General features: G+C 53.8%; 1 protein-coding gene and 2 non-coding genes across 4 annotated transcripts; 1 reads left to right on the top strand and 2 right to left on the bottom strand.

Moving 5' to 3' along the window:
* Positions 1–845: 845 nt before the first annotated feature.
* Positions 846–918, bottom strand: TRNAV-AAC (transfer RNA valine (anticodon AAC)). The gene has a single exon. It is a non-coding gene; the product is annotated as a tRNA-Val (tRNA).
* Positions 919–974: 56 nt separating this feature from the next.
* ALOX5AP (arachidonate 5-lipoxygenase activating protein) lies at positions 975–13,515 on the top strand. 2 transcript variants are annotated; one of them, XM_048072828.2, is made up of 6 exons: positions 975–1,101; positions 4,663–4,784; positions 9,901–10,000; positions 11,123–11,193; positions 11,825–11,906; positions 12,659–13,515. In XM_048072828.2, the coding sequence occupies exons 2-6, from the start codon at positions 4,715–4,717 to the stop codon at positions 12,819–12,821; spliced, it is 486 nt and encodes a 161-aa protein (XP_047928785.1). In that variant the 5' UTR covers positions 975–1,101; positions 4,663–4,714; the 3' UTR covers positions 12,822–13,515. The 2 variants fall into 2 exon arrangements, with proteins under 2 accessions (XP_047928785.1, XP_047928783.1); XM_048072826.2 differs by lacking the exon at positions 975–1,101 and adding an exon at positions 1,207–1,336.
* On the bottom strand, positions 1,136–1,209 carry TRNAN-GUU (transfer RNA asparagine (anticodon GUU)). The gene has a single exon. It is a non-coding gene; the product is annotated as a tRNA-Asn (tRNA).
* Positions 13,516–14,293: the final 778 nt, after the last annotated feature.

Below are 14,293 nucleotides of genomic sequence, written 5' to 3'. Positions count from 1 at the left end.
CTCCGTTTGGCGGATCTGATGGACGCAAGTTGCAGTCCGAGGCCATGAAGGCTTTGTTTAAGCTGGAAGACTAACCTGGTGGGGCCTGGAGGTCTGGAGGCCTCCAGCTTCCATCTTCTGGAGACAGGCTGAAGAAAGCCTTAGGAGGAAATTTTCCCTGGACATGGGTTTATATTCCTCTTTATGTAAATGGCTATCTAAGGGCTTTCTGGAATGCCCAGTATGGGATTTGGGCTGATTGTAATCCTGTCCCAGTTTAGAAATGGGGCAAGGAGGTTAACGTTAAAATAGCCTGTGAGCTGTACGGGTTGGCAAGGCCCTGGGCCTCCTGCCACAGAAGTACCTGGCGAGGAGGGACATCCTCGTCCCTCTTTAGAGCCACAAGCCCAGGGTCCTGGGGCCTGGCACCATGACAGAAACCTTTGGCCCTGGTGGCACCAGTGGCCCTCCATCCACAGGCTGGGTGCCCAGCCCTTTTGGCTTACAGGAGGGAGGGAGTTTTCTGGCGGTAATTTGCGTTTGAGCGTTCAAGAAGTGTTTCGCGCTGTATCTCTGCCTTTGGGGTTGGCTGCTTTGTTTTTCTACATCCGTATTTTGGATATGAGAAAAGGTGGGCGTTGGGATTTTCTAAGCAGCGATGCCTTTCCCCCTCCTCGTTCCACGTTTTCTGATGAGGCCAGGCCCATTTCTCCTCCTTTAGGCTATCCTTCGAGGCGGAGAAGTGAAATACGATTTTTCCGGAGGAACCACATCTGAAATAGTGAAGCACCCAGCCCTGTCCTCGCTCGGCGGCAGTTCTGTGGAAGGATCCGGGAAAAGGAACGATGAGAGGAAGAAAAACATGGTGTTTCCGCCCGGTTTCGAACCGGGGACCTTTCGCGTGTTAGGCGAACGTGATAACCACTACACTACGGAAACCGCCGTTGGAAACAGTTCTCCCGGAGGCCGCCTTGGCGGCAGCCCTGAGAGGCGTTGTGGCGACCCCGACCTCCTTCAGCCCCGGGGCAGGCCCCTGCCGGTTAAGGGGGCGCCCCGGGGCCCTGCGGCGGCTCCCCCCCGGCATAAGAGCGGGGCTGGGCCGCCGGGAGCGGCCGCAGGGAGGTAAAAGATCGCCGTGACCCAAAACAGAGCACCCCGTCCCTGGGTGGGCTCGAACCACCAACCTTTCGGTTAACAGCCGAACGCGCTAACCGATTGCGCCACAGAGACGCGCTGGGTACCAGCCCCGCCGGGGCGCTTCTGAACCCAGCGGCACAGCGGGAGGTGGTGGGGAGTCCTGCTGCTGCTGCTGCTGCTGCTGCTGCTGCTGCTGCTGCTGCTGCTCGTGTTTTGGGAGGTTGCTGTGTTTTTTTTGTCTGTTCGGTTCTTAATCTAAAGGATATAAGAATATTCGTCCCCCTTCCCTTCCTTCCCCTTCCCCTTCCCCTTCCCCTTCCCCTTCCCCTTCCCTTTCCATCCCCCAGTATTTAAGGACCCTGCTGAAGCCACAGAGGGCTTCAATTATTTACAATTATAATAATATATAATATAACAATAATTAATAATTAATTACACACTATATAATAATATATAACAGTATATAATAATATATAATAGTTATAATTAATACTTATAATTAATAATTATAATTCAATAATTATCCGCGAGAGCTAATGGGAAGTTGAGGTGCTTCCAGAAATGTGTCAGGGCACAAACAGCATCTGGAAGGGGAGCAGCGGGGCAGACCCAGGAAGCTGCCGCCCAGGGGGCCTCGGGCGGTCTCTAAAAAAGCCATGAGTGAGCCGCCAAACAGCCTGTGTCCTCTGGCATCTGCATACAGGAGCTCCCCAGGTTTTATTCTACCGGGACACACGCTTTCACCAGAGCCCTTGCAGCCAAGAGCTGAACAGGGAGCAAGGGAGGAGAGACAAGACGACCCCCCCACGAGATTTATAGATCTGTGTTCACAGTCCTTTCCTGTTCCGTATGAGAGTATTTCCATGAAAGGATTATTTTGGCTGGCTGCTCAAGATTTTCAGAGAAAGAGATTAGCGTGCTGGAAGCCGTACAGTGCAACTGGAAAAACTTGCTAGCTTTGCACGTTTTCACGGGCTTCATAGCTCTCCGCGTCAAGTTTATCTTCCTCTGGCAGGAAGACGAGGATTTCAAACGGCGATATGGCAAGCAGAAGGGCTGGGATCCAGCAGCAGCAGGGGAAACACAGCATTGCCCTGCCTGCACAGCACAGACTGGGGCTTGCAGCAGATGCAGGCACCTTTTCCCCCTCCAAGGCCATTTCTCTAAATTGTACAAAGATCACCAGAGCCCCCTTCTATCCTGCAGCCACTGCAATGCCAGCAGGTATGAAAGATAACCCTGCCTGGGGTGTCTTCTCCCTCTGACCTCGGCAGTGTTGCTCTGCCATGGTGATGGGACAGGTCCTTTTCTTCAGCATCCCTTATACCCTCTGCTTCTCCTTAACATTTCTTGGCAATGTCCAGCCTGATGTTACACCTAAAAAAAAAAAAAGAAAAAAGACACCAGACCTGTAATTCTTATGTTAAGGCAGTCACACGTAATGCATTCGCACTACCAAAGCCTTTTCCTCCTGCACACGCAGAAATTAGCTTAAGAGGCTCTGGACTCGATGTGATGGCGCTTCATTTTGGTGACAGAGGCGGCACGGAGGAGGACTGGGGACACGGAGCCACAGGGGGCTCTCAGCACCAAATGGAACTAGGAGGGGATGCAGGCGCTGCCTGATGGATGGCTTCGGTGCGAGCCCCGGCAGGAGGAAGCAGCAGGCGCCGGCGCTGGCGCCGAGCGGTACCAGCGGACAGACGGAGCCGGATGGGACCCAGGGGAAGCACAAAGCAGGGAGGAAAAGCAGCGATATCAAGGGGGAGACAAGCTGGTGGGGATGAGGAGTAAGCGAAGGCATCGGTGGCACCCCAGCCCTCACCACCTGGCTAGCACACGTAGCATAAGTTTGGGTGGGATAGCTTGAAAACCCACTGGCTCCCACTATATATATTTATTTTTTGCATTAGGGCAACTCCAAACTTAACATGAAGAGCCATCCTTAAATACCAGCTATGATCCCGTGCTTGGTAGACGACAAAATTTTGATGCTCAAGTAAGAAAAGACAGTTTTTGTGGGGAGAATAAGAACTTCAGGCCAAATACAAGCGTTCTCAAAGCGCAACTGTGCTTCTCTTTTTGTTCTTCCTTTTTTCTTCCTCCAGCAAATTTACCAAGAATTGAAAATCTGGGGGGAAAAAAAAAAAACACAGCCCAAATCTATATCTAATTACTGCTTATGGCCTCGCCACTCGTACAGTAGTGTGCGGATGGTGGTGAAGGTCTCCCAGAAGTGCAGCCTCCTCCTGGTAAGCTAACAGCAGGTCACAGCTCACAGGCGGTGTTAGCCACCCCCTCGCTGGCGGCGTGTTTCTGTATGTTTGCTTGTACCCAAGTTACCCGATAGCTCTCCTTATCTATGAATTTAGGTGATAACAATTTGCATGATAGAGAGGCTGGGTAAAAACACAGCTGTAGGTAAATTTGTCCCCACGGAACAAGGCGGATCTTGCAACGTGCACCCACTGGAATCCTGCGCCTGGGTGAGTCGCAGGGAGATGTGAGCAGTTGTCTGAGGGCAGCTCTCAGGCCTCCGGGGTAGCGCGTGGTGGAGTAAAAGTTAATGTTTTCAACAAGGCTTTTCCCCATGCAAATATGGGCAAAAGGGAGCAGAATGGTTCTGGCCAGCTAGTGGTGTGCACTTTGGATGAGGATGCTTTCCAGCCATCTGACAGAATCACAGGATGGTTTGGGTTGGAAGGGACCTTACAGCCCACCCAGTTCCACCCCCCTGCCATGGGCAGGGACACCTCCCACCACACCAGGTTGCCCAAAGCCCCATCCAGCCTGGCCTTGAGCACCTCCAGGGATGGGGCACCCACAGCTTCTTTGGGCAGCCTGTGCCACTGCCTCACCTCACTGAAGATGCTGTAAACTTCACAGAAGCCTTTCCACAGCTTCCACTCCCACAGCCTGTGCTTCCCTGCCACATGGAATCCCATCTTCCATGGGATCAGAGCTGGGGCAGAAAACATGCTGCAACAACTTTATTCAGCCATAATGGGCTCAGCCTAGTGAAACTGGGGTGCACCTGCAAAGGCTGAGCCAGTAAAGCTGAATGCTGGCAGCTGTCACCATCTTCCAGAGGGAAGGATGCAGGATCCATCCCTGGTGATGACATATATTTTGCGCCCACTCATGATGCTCACAGCATTTGTGTTCTCCTTGGTCAACCTACCTGTTCCAACACGCTGCATGCACGGGGAGCTTCTGCCTGTGACCTGAGGGTCTCATCACTGGTGGGGCTGTGACCAGGGGGGTTCTGTGTCTGGGAGCAGCAGGGTTACCGAGACTGGCCAACGTCCTTTCTCCTCCTAGCTGGGCAGTGGTCAGGCACTCGCTGACTTGTTTCTCTGCGCTTCATCTGTAAAAGAGTGAGAGATGAGGATGAAAAAGGGTGTGATGACGGAGCCTGTGGGCTGTGGCTGTGCTGCGCTGGCAGGCATCCGAGTGCGGGGTGCTACTGCTCTCCTGTGAGGCCATAGGAAGTGTTTCACGATTCAAGATAAGAGAGATCATCACTTCCTCCTTCTGTGCTCGCAGGGCTGAGCTGCCACCACGGCTGCAGCGTCCACCCTGACAGCCTGCTCGCAAAATGGACCAGGAGACCCTGGGAAGCGTGGTCCTGCTCGCCATCGTCACCCTGATCAGCGTCGTCCAGAACGGTGAGACACAAATCAGCATTTGTGGAAGGGCTGAGAAAAATCCAGTGTGATGTACGCTGAGCTGATCGCTGGGCAAATAACCTCTAGCTCTAAGTGCGTGTGGGTGCAGGCATCGCTTTGGCTTTAGGGATGGTCTTTTTCCCTTTTCAGGGATCGTCTTGCGTATCATCATTTCAACAGCTTGTCAGTCCTGCTCTGTGTGTTGGTCCTATGTATGTCAGCTAACGAAAGGGATGCCGTGCTGGGGCTGCCGGTGACAATGTGAACTTATATTTGATGACTGGGACCTCTTTCTCTGGATAAAGCCCCAGCGCTGCTCTTTGGCTGGAGCCTGATGGGCTGCAGGGCTCAGAGCTTTGCACAGAGCTGGGTGAAGGCAGCAAAACTGGACCAACCCCTCTGAGAAACCTGCTTGGATGATTTTTGGGGCACCCAGCTGTCCTAGTGCTGCAGCTCAGCTAATTTCAACTGCCCGCAGTCCCTCCCTAGAACACTGTGCATTTCCTAGAATGGGGAAGTTTCCTTTTTTAGATCTTATTCAGACCCCTACACTCAGTGCTATTCTTCAGGGCTTTTTAAATCAAACTGCAAGCTTCTCTCCTGTGCAAATGTGTTTTTAGCCTGATCATCATTCTTTACAAATACTTAATCATTTTAGCAGAAAATGGTGCTGAGCAGCCAGATAAGGGAGTGGGTTTTGCCCTGGGTACACTGAGATTGTCCGAGTTCAATGCGAACCAGAAGCATGGTGGGGACCTGATGCAAATGCTTGAAATCTTCTGCTGAGGCTTCTTGGTATGAATAGGAGATTATCACTGAGGGCAAACTTCATGATCGGACCTAGGAAATGGGCTGTGCTGCAGGGAGGGGAAGTGGTGGGAGCTCAGCACGAGCCTGGCTGCCACAGGGCGGAAAAAGAGTGAGGATCGGTAAAGTTTTGACATAGGCACTAAATGCTGCATCATTCGACCCAATCTTCTTTTCTGGTAAATGCCCAGTATGCAATGTCAAGGGTGGCAGAATAGGGCATCAGAGCACACGCCACGAATAGAAAGATGTTCCAGATGTACGTCTGACCAGATGCCTGACCTTAAATGCTGGTTTGCCCTCTCCCTCTCTGTGGTGGCTTAACCTTATCTGGCTGCCAGACACCCACCCAGCCGCTCTCACTCCCCTCCTCAAAGGGAAAGGGGGAGAAAATGCAGTGAAACAGCTCATGGGGTGGGGTAAGCGTTGGGAGATTGCTCACCAGTTCCCGTCATGGGCAAAACAGACTCAACCTAATGGAGACTAATGTAATTTATTGGCTATTGATAACGGACTAGAGCAGTGAGAACCAAAAGCAAAGTAAAGAAACCTTTACCCCCCCACATGCCCTCTCCTACCTCTTCCCCCTGAGCAGTGCACGAGAATGGGGGAATGGGGGCTGTGGTCAATCTACAGCACTTTGTCTCCGCCGCTCCCTCACGGTCCCTCTCTGCCCCTGCTCCCTGTGGGGTCCCTCCCACGGGATGCCGTCCTTCCCGAACTGAGCCTGGGGGGCTGCCCACAGGCAGCAGCTCTTCCAGAACTGCTCCCACACGGCTCCGTACCACGGGGTCCATCCCCCAGGAGCAAACTGCTCCAGCACGGGTCCCCCACGGGCGGCAGCTCCCCCCAGACCCCCTGCTCCTGCGTGGGCTCCTCTCCACGGGCTGCAGCTCCGGCCCGGGGCCTGCTCCTGCGGGGGCTCTCCATGGGCCGCAGCCTCCTCCAGGCCACATCCACCTGCTCCACCGGGGGCTCCTCCACAGGCTGCAGCGTGGAGATCTGCTCCGTGTGGGACCCACGGGCTGCAGGGGGACAGCCTGCTCCACCAGGGGCCTCTCCACGGGCCGCAGGGGAACTTGTGCTGCGTGCCTGGAGCACCTCCTGCCCTCCTGCTGCACTGACCTGGGGGCTGCAGGGCTGCTTCTCATTCCTCACTCTCCCAGCTGCTGTTGTACAGCGGTTTTTATCTCTTTCTTCAACCTGCTCTCACAGAGGCCCACCCAGTGTCGTTCATGGATCCCTTTAGGAGCCAGCTGGAGCTGGCTCTGATCTGACACAGCTCCTGGGCTCTTCCTCACTCCCCCCGCTACCGAACCCTTGCCACATAAACCAAATACACTCTGAAACTCAGGCCCTTGCCTTGCAGACTGACACGCACTTTGGTTTCCTGGAAATCCGTCTGTGAGACTACTGACCTGACTGCTGTGGACTGGCTGCATTGCAGAGGGCTCCACGTGCCACTCAAGGGTGGCACGCAGCCCCGAGCTATGGTTTCAGAGCTTGCATTCACTTCATTTCCTCCTCCCAAGCTTTCTGACTAGAAAGACCTGACTGATGTGGATGCTGTATATTATGTATACAGTAATTAGGGCAGTAGAAATGCTTGTCAAGGGATTGCAGTTGTGCTAAACTCTTGCTGTGGTTCCAGTTCAGCACAGCAGAAGGAAAAGCCGTTCTAGTGAATGCTGCTGTTCCAAATCCAGATGCAGGCTGTGGTGCTGCTCCCCACCCGTTTGCCATCACCTTGCTCATGTCAGGAATCTCCGCATCCTGCAGAATGACTCGAGTGGCCGGACGTCTCTGAGTCACCCGTGTAGCTTTGGTTTTGTTCTTGCGTCACTGCAATGTTGCAATCGAGCAGCTCTTAGGGCAAAGCAGTGCTCATTGCCCAGCAGATCAGGGCAGAGGAAGCGATGTGAAGTGGAAGGAAGGGGCAGCCTTGTACGCTCGCCAGTTTCTGCTCGGCTGGAGTAGCATCGCACTGGCTCTGTTTGTGTGGACTTGTGAAACAACCAGGCCTCCTCCCCTCACACGGCCACACCAGGAGCTGGTTCATGGGAATGAGGCACTGAAAACAAACCTGAAATCAAAAGTGTGTTATTGCCGGCTGGGTCATCTCCCCAGCTCCCTCGCGGTGTGTGCCCGAGTGCTGGACTGCGGTGGTTCAGGCTCAGAGCAGCCGATGCAGCCCTGGAGCCTCAGGGCATCATGCAGACGAGCCAAATTAAACCCTTCGGCCTCCTCTCTCCTCACACCTTCCTGCTGTCCTCACTGGTCTTGGGTTGTGAGAAAGCACCTTCTCACCTCGACGGTCAGAGAAGAGCAGGAAATACAACTACGGTGCTGCAAGCTGCTTCACACCGCAGAGTCTCCCATTTCCCCAGCCTAACAGGAGCATGATGCTGCTGTTCGGTGTTTTCGTTTTGGTGCTGCCAGCCCAAAGCCGTGGCAAGGGCTACCTCTGAGTAGGACCTGCCAGTGCTGCCCTGCTCCTCTGCAGAGCTTCAGGAGATGTGTTAGGACAGAGAGGTGAAATCTCCAGACACCAGGTTCCCCCCAGATTCACTGCCCTCAGCTTGGGGAGCCCATGAGGCAGCTGTAGTGGTTTGGAGGTGCATTTTTGTGAGCCAAGAGGAGGTCACCTCATGTGAGCTGGTTGTCTAAGCTCTTTCTGGGTTCAGTGGAGAAAGGTCAGCACTTTGGTGGGGTGGTTCCTCTCATGCTGGTACCTCTCTGAGGGATGGATTGGCCTACAGGCACTCTGTAGGTGCCTTTCCTCTGTTTCCCTCTGTAACCCACTGATTAGAGAAGCAAAACACCCATCCCCCCAGTACTTCTCAGTGTCTCACCCACGATGTGGGTGTTACGATAAACCCACCTCTGTCCTTTGCCTGAATGCCCGGTCCTTTGACCAAGGACCTGTACACCACATCAGAGCTGTTGAGAGCTTCCAGGACAGATGCCTGCATTTCCACAGCCAGGGCCTTGCCCAGGAGACCCAGCACCCCCAGGCCTGTCCAGCCCTGATGCTGGAGGCTGGGAGTGGTTTCCCATCACAGGAGCTCTGCACTGGACAAAAAAAAAATATGCTGTTTGTCTTTGACCATGTCCTCTTAGACCCCATAAGAAGGTTAATAACCCAAAGGTTGGGTCAGCGGGCGGAGGGGGACACCAGGAGCTCTTGGTGGCTGTGCTGCTTGATGGGGTCAGCTCTGGGCTCTCCAGGGCCAGGTCCTCCAAGACACCATGCTGGTGGCTCTTAGTGGATGCTGGCTTAAAGCCCTGTGGGTTTTTCTGAAGAAAGGCTGTGCGTAGAGGGAATTACTCTATACTGGAAAGCAAAAATCTTCAGTTTTTACTGAAGGCAATATCAGTACAAAAGACACGCCTCCAGCATCCGTGAGGGGGAAAAAGAAGTAGCTCTTTAGATTCCAGGGAAGAAGTCCTACAGCTTATCAAATCATCCTTCTATTGTTACGATATTTATTTATTCATTTTTTGTGATGTGTTCTCTTCTATATACATCTTCAGCTAATATTCTAAACCACAGGGTGCCTTGGGTGCGCTGAGATTGGGTGCGTGATAACACAACGCTTGCAGCTTGTAGCTTGTAGCCTGCCACAGCGCTGCCTGGTATATTTAGACGCATGATGGATGGTCTCTGTTTTAGTGTCGTTAGATAAAGCATGTTTGTCAAGCACACGATACGTTATCTCTTGAGGTACCGCATTTTTGCAGCGGCTAACATCCTGACACCACACTGTTGCTTAAAAGTGGGAAACACGACATGGATACACAGAGATCTGTCATCCAGACAAGGTTTTCAATGAGCCTTTCAGGGAAATGAATGCGTCCTGTAGGATGGCCTTGTTTTGGCAAATGGGTGCCGCTAAAAGAGAAAGGAATCTCCTTTCTCCCTGCTCCGTTAGAGAGTGAGGATGGAGTTTGGCGGCTCTGACTAGGAAGTTTTTTCCCCCTGGGGGCACAAATGCCTGAGTCGCACCTCTGCAGGTGTGGGGATTAAACAGGGCTCAGGGCTGCTGGTCACATGTGAGAGCATGGGGACGCCTGAGGTGACACAACATGAAACACTTGCACAGAGGGTGGGGTTTCACCATGGTGAAGCGAGCGTGCCGGCCACATCCTGCACCGCCACACACCTGTGCACTCTCCTGATGTCCGGGCACACATGGGGATGCTCACGACAGCAGAACTGAGCCCACAGGGACCAGCTTCAGAACTATCTCCAAATTACATCTCAGATCAAACAGCTTGTGTGCTTTTTTTTTTTCTTTTTTCTTAACAGCTTTTTTTGCCAGCAAAGTGGAGCATGAGAGTAAACACTGCAACGGCAAAGGGATCCAGCGGCCGGGGTCCTCTGCCTTTGACCGCGTCTACACTGCCAAGTGAGTAACAAGCTCATCTCCCTCTTCCTTAGGGCTTAATCCAAACCCTTTTGGGGTCCACAGGTGGGTTCCCAATGCCCTCAGCTTCAGGCTTTGCTCTGCAATCCCATCGCTGGGTGCACTGCGGCAGCGTTCAGACCCACGGCTTTCAGTTGTGTTTGCTGGTGAACCCAGGACTTGCAGCCCTGGCGTGTAGGATGCCCTGTCATTTGGGAACCAGTTCCCCCAGGAAACACCTAAAGCTGGACGTGTGCCACAAGCGCAGCCGGTGTCCCAAAAAGCTCAAAAGGGAAGAGATGCTGGCTCGAGGAGCAGGGGGGTGGCAGAGCTCCTAACAAAGCCCCGCTCCTCTCCGCTCTCCACTTCCCAGAGCATCTTGTCTTTGACACCCCTTCAGAGGGAGCAGGGGGGGGAAATTAATTCCAAACCAGAGGAGAAAAGAACATAAAGTATTTTTTATTACCCGTGAAGTGGTGGCATTGCGCTTGAAAAGGCACGGGACATCAAAATGCTGCCCTTCACAGGTGTGTGACCTCTGCAAGAGGAGAATGCCTCCCTCTGGAAGAGTGTTCCCAGCTGACGGAGGGAGTTGGAAGTAACTCCTGTGCACATGCAAGGAGACACATTAACTTTGTCAGACGCTCCTTTCTGCTGCGCAGTTTTCCTCTTGTTGTTTTCACTCGGCTCTCAATGCCCTTAACTTGAGTAATACGACTTAAGCACAAGGATTTCCCGAGCTGACAAAGCACACATTGTCTGTTACACATGCTAGAGGAGGCAAACACATTTCCCAGCTGCCAGGCATGTTCGCGGGGCGGTTTGTTTCCCTGAGCAGGCAGAACAAAGGTGTCCATTCTCTGCACGAGGAGGTGGCAGGTAAGCAAATCCATGGGCGAGGCGGCGATGGTGCTGGGGCACGGGCACTTGAGGAGCCGCTTCCCAGCTTCTGCTCACACGCCTGCTCTGCCCCCAGCTGCCTGCAGCATCCCCATGCCTGCATGTGGCCATCGTGGAGCTCGCACAGCCCAAACCCACCCCACCGTCACTCGTGGGTGAAACAAAATTATTTTCTTTCCATTTTCCTTCTGTTCTGATTTTTCTTGCTCACAAATTCCTTCCTAGCCAAAACTGTGGGCACGCGTACCCTACGTTCCTTGCCGTGCTTTGGTGCGCCGGGCTTCTCTGCAGCCAAGGTAACACTTATTTTTATTCCCCCTTCAACCTGGAGTGACTTTCAGCAAGGGATGGAGAGCACTTTGGTGCTTTGGACTATTCCCATGGGGTCATTACCCTCTGCTCAGGGTGGAGGGTTTGGTGCTGCCTGCTGGGCATGCCATGCTATTCACCCTCAGAGCTGGAAATGGGCTCATTTGATTAAATTGCCAGAGCCGCCCTGGAGGGGGCTGTGACTTTAGGCCCTGCTGGGGAGAAGGTGCCTGGGGCCAGGGAATGTGGGTGTGTGAAGGTGGCATTGCCACCTACCTGGGGCCAATGCCACGCACTGAGCTTTTACCTGCTCTCCTAGATGATATCCCCTGCAATGCAATGGGAGTTTTCCTAAAGTTAGGGCCAGGAGCATGCTTAGTTAATTTCCTAGGGTCAGTGGCTGTTCTTTCTGGAAGAGAGGAGCTTCATGGCCAGGGGAGGAGGTGTGGGGAAAGCCGTTACGTTCCTTTCTGGGTTTCTGATGGGACCGGGTGCATCTTTTGCGTGGCTGAGGGCAGAATTACACCCAGAAAGTCCTCAGGAAAGGGATAGTGTGGACAGTACATGCAGAGGGACCCAAGCTGGTGTTTGTAATGTGTTCTTCTGTGCTTTATGCAGCTCCTGCTGCTTTTGCTGGCCTGATGTACTTGTTCGTGAGGCAGAAGTACTTCGTGGGCTACCTGGGGGAGAGAACGCAGAGGTAAGACTGTGCAGAGCCCTTCACAAAACCCAGGGTGCTTCAGCAGCTCCTACTCAGAATCACAGAACCACAGGCTGGCTGAGGCTGGCAGGGCCCCCTGGAGGCCCCTGTTCCCACCCCTGCCCAAGCAGGGACACCCAGAGCAGGCTGCCCAGGACCACGTCCAGGCGGCTTCTGGAGATCCCCAAGGAGGAGACCCCACAGCCTCTCTGGGCAGCCTGTGCCAGGGCTCCGTCACCCGCCCAGCACAGAAGTGCTGCCTGGTGCTCAGAGGGAGCCTCCTGGGTGCCCTGGCTGTGCCCACGGCCTCCTGTCCTGGCACTGGGAACCACTGAGTACATCCTGTCTCTGTCCCCTCTGCACTCTCCCTTCAGGGATTTAGGGACATGGATGGGATGCTCCAGCCCCTCACTACCTGTGCAAATGCATGCGTGTTTGTGCCAGCATTTGCACAATGTCTTCTCATCTTAATAAAGCTAATTATGCACATGAGGAATAAAACTGTCCCACAGCCATTGATGGCTGTGAAGATGGACCAGATCCTTCTGAATGGCCTCTTAGGTGTTTCCACTGACATCTAAGAGCTTGCAGGTGGACGTGGCAAAAGCACAAGCCAGAGCAGGAACTGCCCAGCTCTGTCACAACCCCTGGGTGCACCAGCTGGTCTCAGCCACAGAGGCTGGAGGCCGAGGCCTCCTTGAGGTAGGTGACCCATGATAATGAGTTGCTTCCCTCCCTTCCTGTCTCCCCAGCACTCCTGGCTACCTGTTTGGGAAGCGCATCATTTTGTTCCTGTTCCTCATGTCCATGGCTGGGATACTCAACTACTATCTCATCTACTTCTTTGGAAGTGACTTCGAAATGCACATCAAGACGATAACCAGCGCCATCTCACCACTGCTGCTCATTCCCTAGCTCCCTGCAGAACTGAGGGGGTCAGCCTGCTTCACGTATCGACACCCAGAAGCAGCTATAATTCAGATGTTTAAGAAATGAACCTATAACCCTTTCAGATTGCTGTAAATCTAATGCTCAGTGGGCTTTGTAGTTTGATTTAACCTTGCTTTTTCCTTCAGGAAAAAGATTTATTGTGAGCGCTCAGCATGCCCAAGGAACGGTAACAACTTCCAGTTAATTCTTCAGAGGTTTTTTTTTTTCCATAAACTGAAGCTTGAAAGCTGATTGCATGACTGTAAGGGGTATTTTATGCTTCCATCGTAACTGTGTTGTCCTTAGCTCCTGTCATGAAAAGTAGGAGCCTCTCAGCCTCACCTCTGAAGGATTGTGCAGCCACGACCATCTCCCACATGCATGCAGGTTTTCGCCATCGTCCTGCACCCAGCTGCCCACACAAAAATGCACAGGGCACCCTTTCCTTCGCATTTGTTGGTGACTGAGTACAGGAGGACAGCAAGCTGGCCCCTGTCTGGTCTTCCTTGGTCAATATACATGTGTGCAATGCTCCCAGCACTGACCTCATCCACGCCTCGGCCCGGGCCTTCCCCCAGAGCTGTGGACAGGGGTCTTGGGTCAATGAGCACCAGGTATATTGAGGGGGTTGGGTTTGTTTTGCTTTGCTTAATAAAGCAGCCTAAAAGGATGAAACCCATTCACTGCCGTCTCTTCGCTTTGTGGACCATCCCGGTACCCAGAGGCCCGGCAGGACGCGGGCAAGCGGCGCAGCCCCGGGCTCTTGCAGGAGCTGCTGGTGGCCGTGAGCAGCCCTGAGGGACGTGTCTTTCTCACCTCCCTCCCTATTAGCAAGCTCAATTGGCCGCCTCCGTCACTAACGATGTGCCCCTGCACGCCCATGCCAAGCAGCAGCCTGATGAGAGAAGCAGACCGAGGCGGGCAAGGAGCCCGGCGCAACCTTTGTAGGCACTGCTGCCATAACAGCGCTTAAGCTCTTAAGCCCGTCTGATTACCACACGCAGGACGGGTAAAGCTGCATTTTATGACTCCTTTGGGAGGGACGGAGTCGTGGCTACGTGAGAAGAGGGTTTGCAGAGCTGCGTGCCAAAGAGAGCAGCCTGCCTGCGTGCTGCGGCTTTGTGCCACGCTTCCCTCTCCGTACCTCCTCAGCAGCCACCCATCCTCGGTGGTGGCCCACCACCCCTCCATGGGGCCAGCCCGAGCAGAGGGTACCAGGCACCAAGGGACAGCAGCACCCCCGGAGAGAAAGGGCAGCTCCTCGTTGCCTGGAGCCAGCGCTGCGGCAACGCTCACGCTGCCGGTACCGTCACTCGGTTTAGAGGAGGAGATGCTCTCGGGGGCTCCACCGGCACCACGGGCCTTGCTCTCCGGCCTGCCTGCTCTCCCTGAGGTCTGAGTACTGGTTATGGAGGCCATTGCTTGTTGGAGGTGGCTCTCCCAACCCTATGTGTCCG

This window comes from Anser cygnoides, chromosome 1, assembly GCF_040182565.1.
Source record: "Anser cygnoides isolate HZ-2024a breed goose chromosome 1, Taihu_goose_T2T_genome, whole genome shotgun sequence".
Taxonomy (NCBI): Eukaryota; Metazoa; Chordata; class Aves; order Anseriformes; family Anatidae; genus Anser; species Anser cygnoides.
The sequence above is the reverse complement of the archived record's forward strand: the minus strand, read 5'-3'. Positions and strand labels throughout refer to the sequence as shown.

Excerpts from the sequence above, each read along its gene's own strand:
- ALOX5AP (XM_048072828.2), top strand. The coding sequence starts at position 4,715 with ATGGACCAGGAGACCCTGGGAAGCGTGGTCCTGCTCGCCATCGTCACC. Across the intron at positions 10,001-11,122 it reads GACCGCGTCTACACTGCCAA|CCAAAACTGTGGGCACGCGT; the intron begins GTGAGTAACAAG and ends ATTCCTTCCTAG. Across the intron at positions 11,907-12,658 it reads CTGGGGGAGAGAACGCAGAG|CACTCCTGGCTACCTGTTTG; the intron begins GTAAGACTGTGC and ends CTGTCTCCCCAG.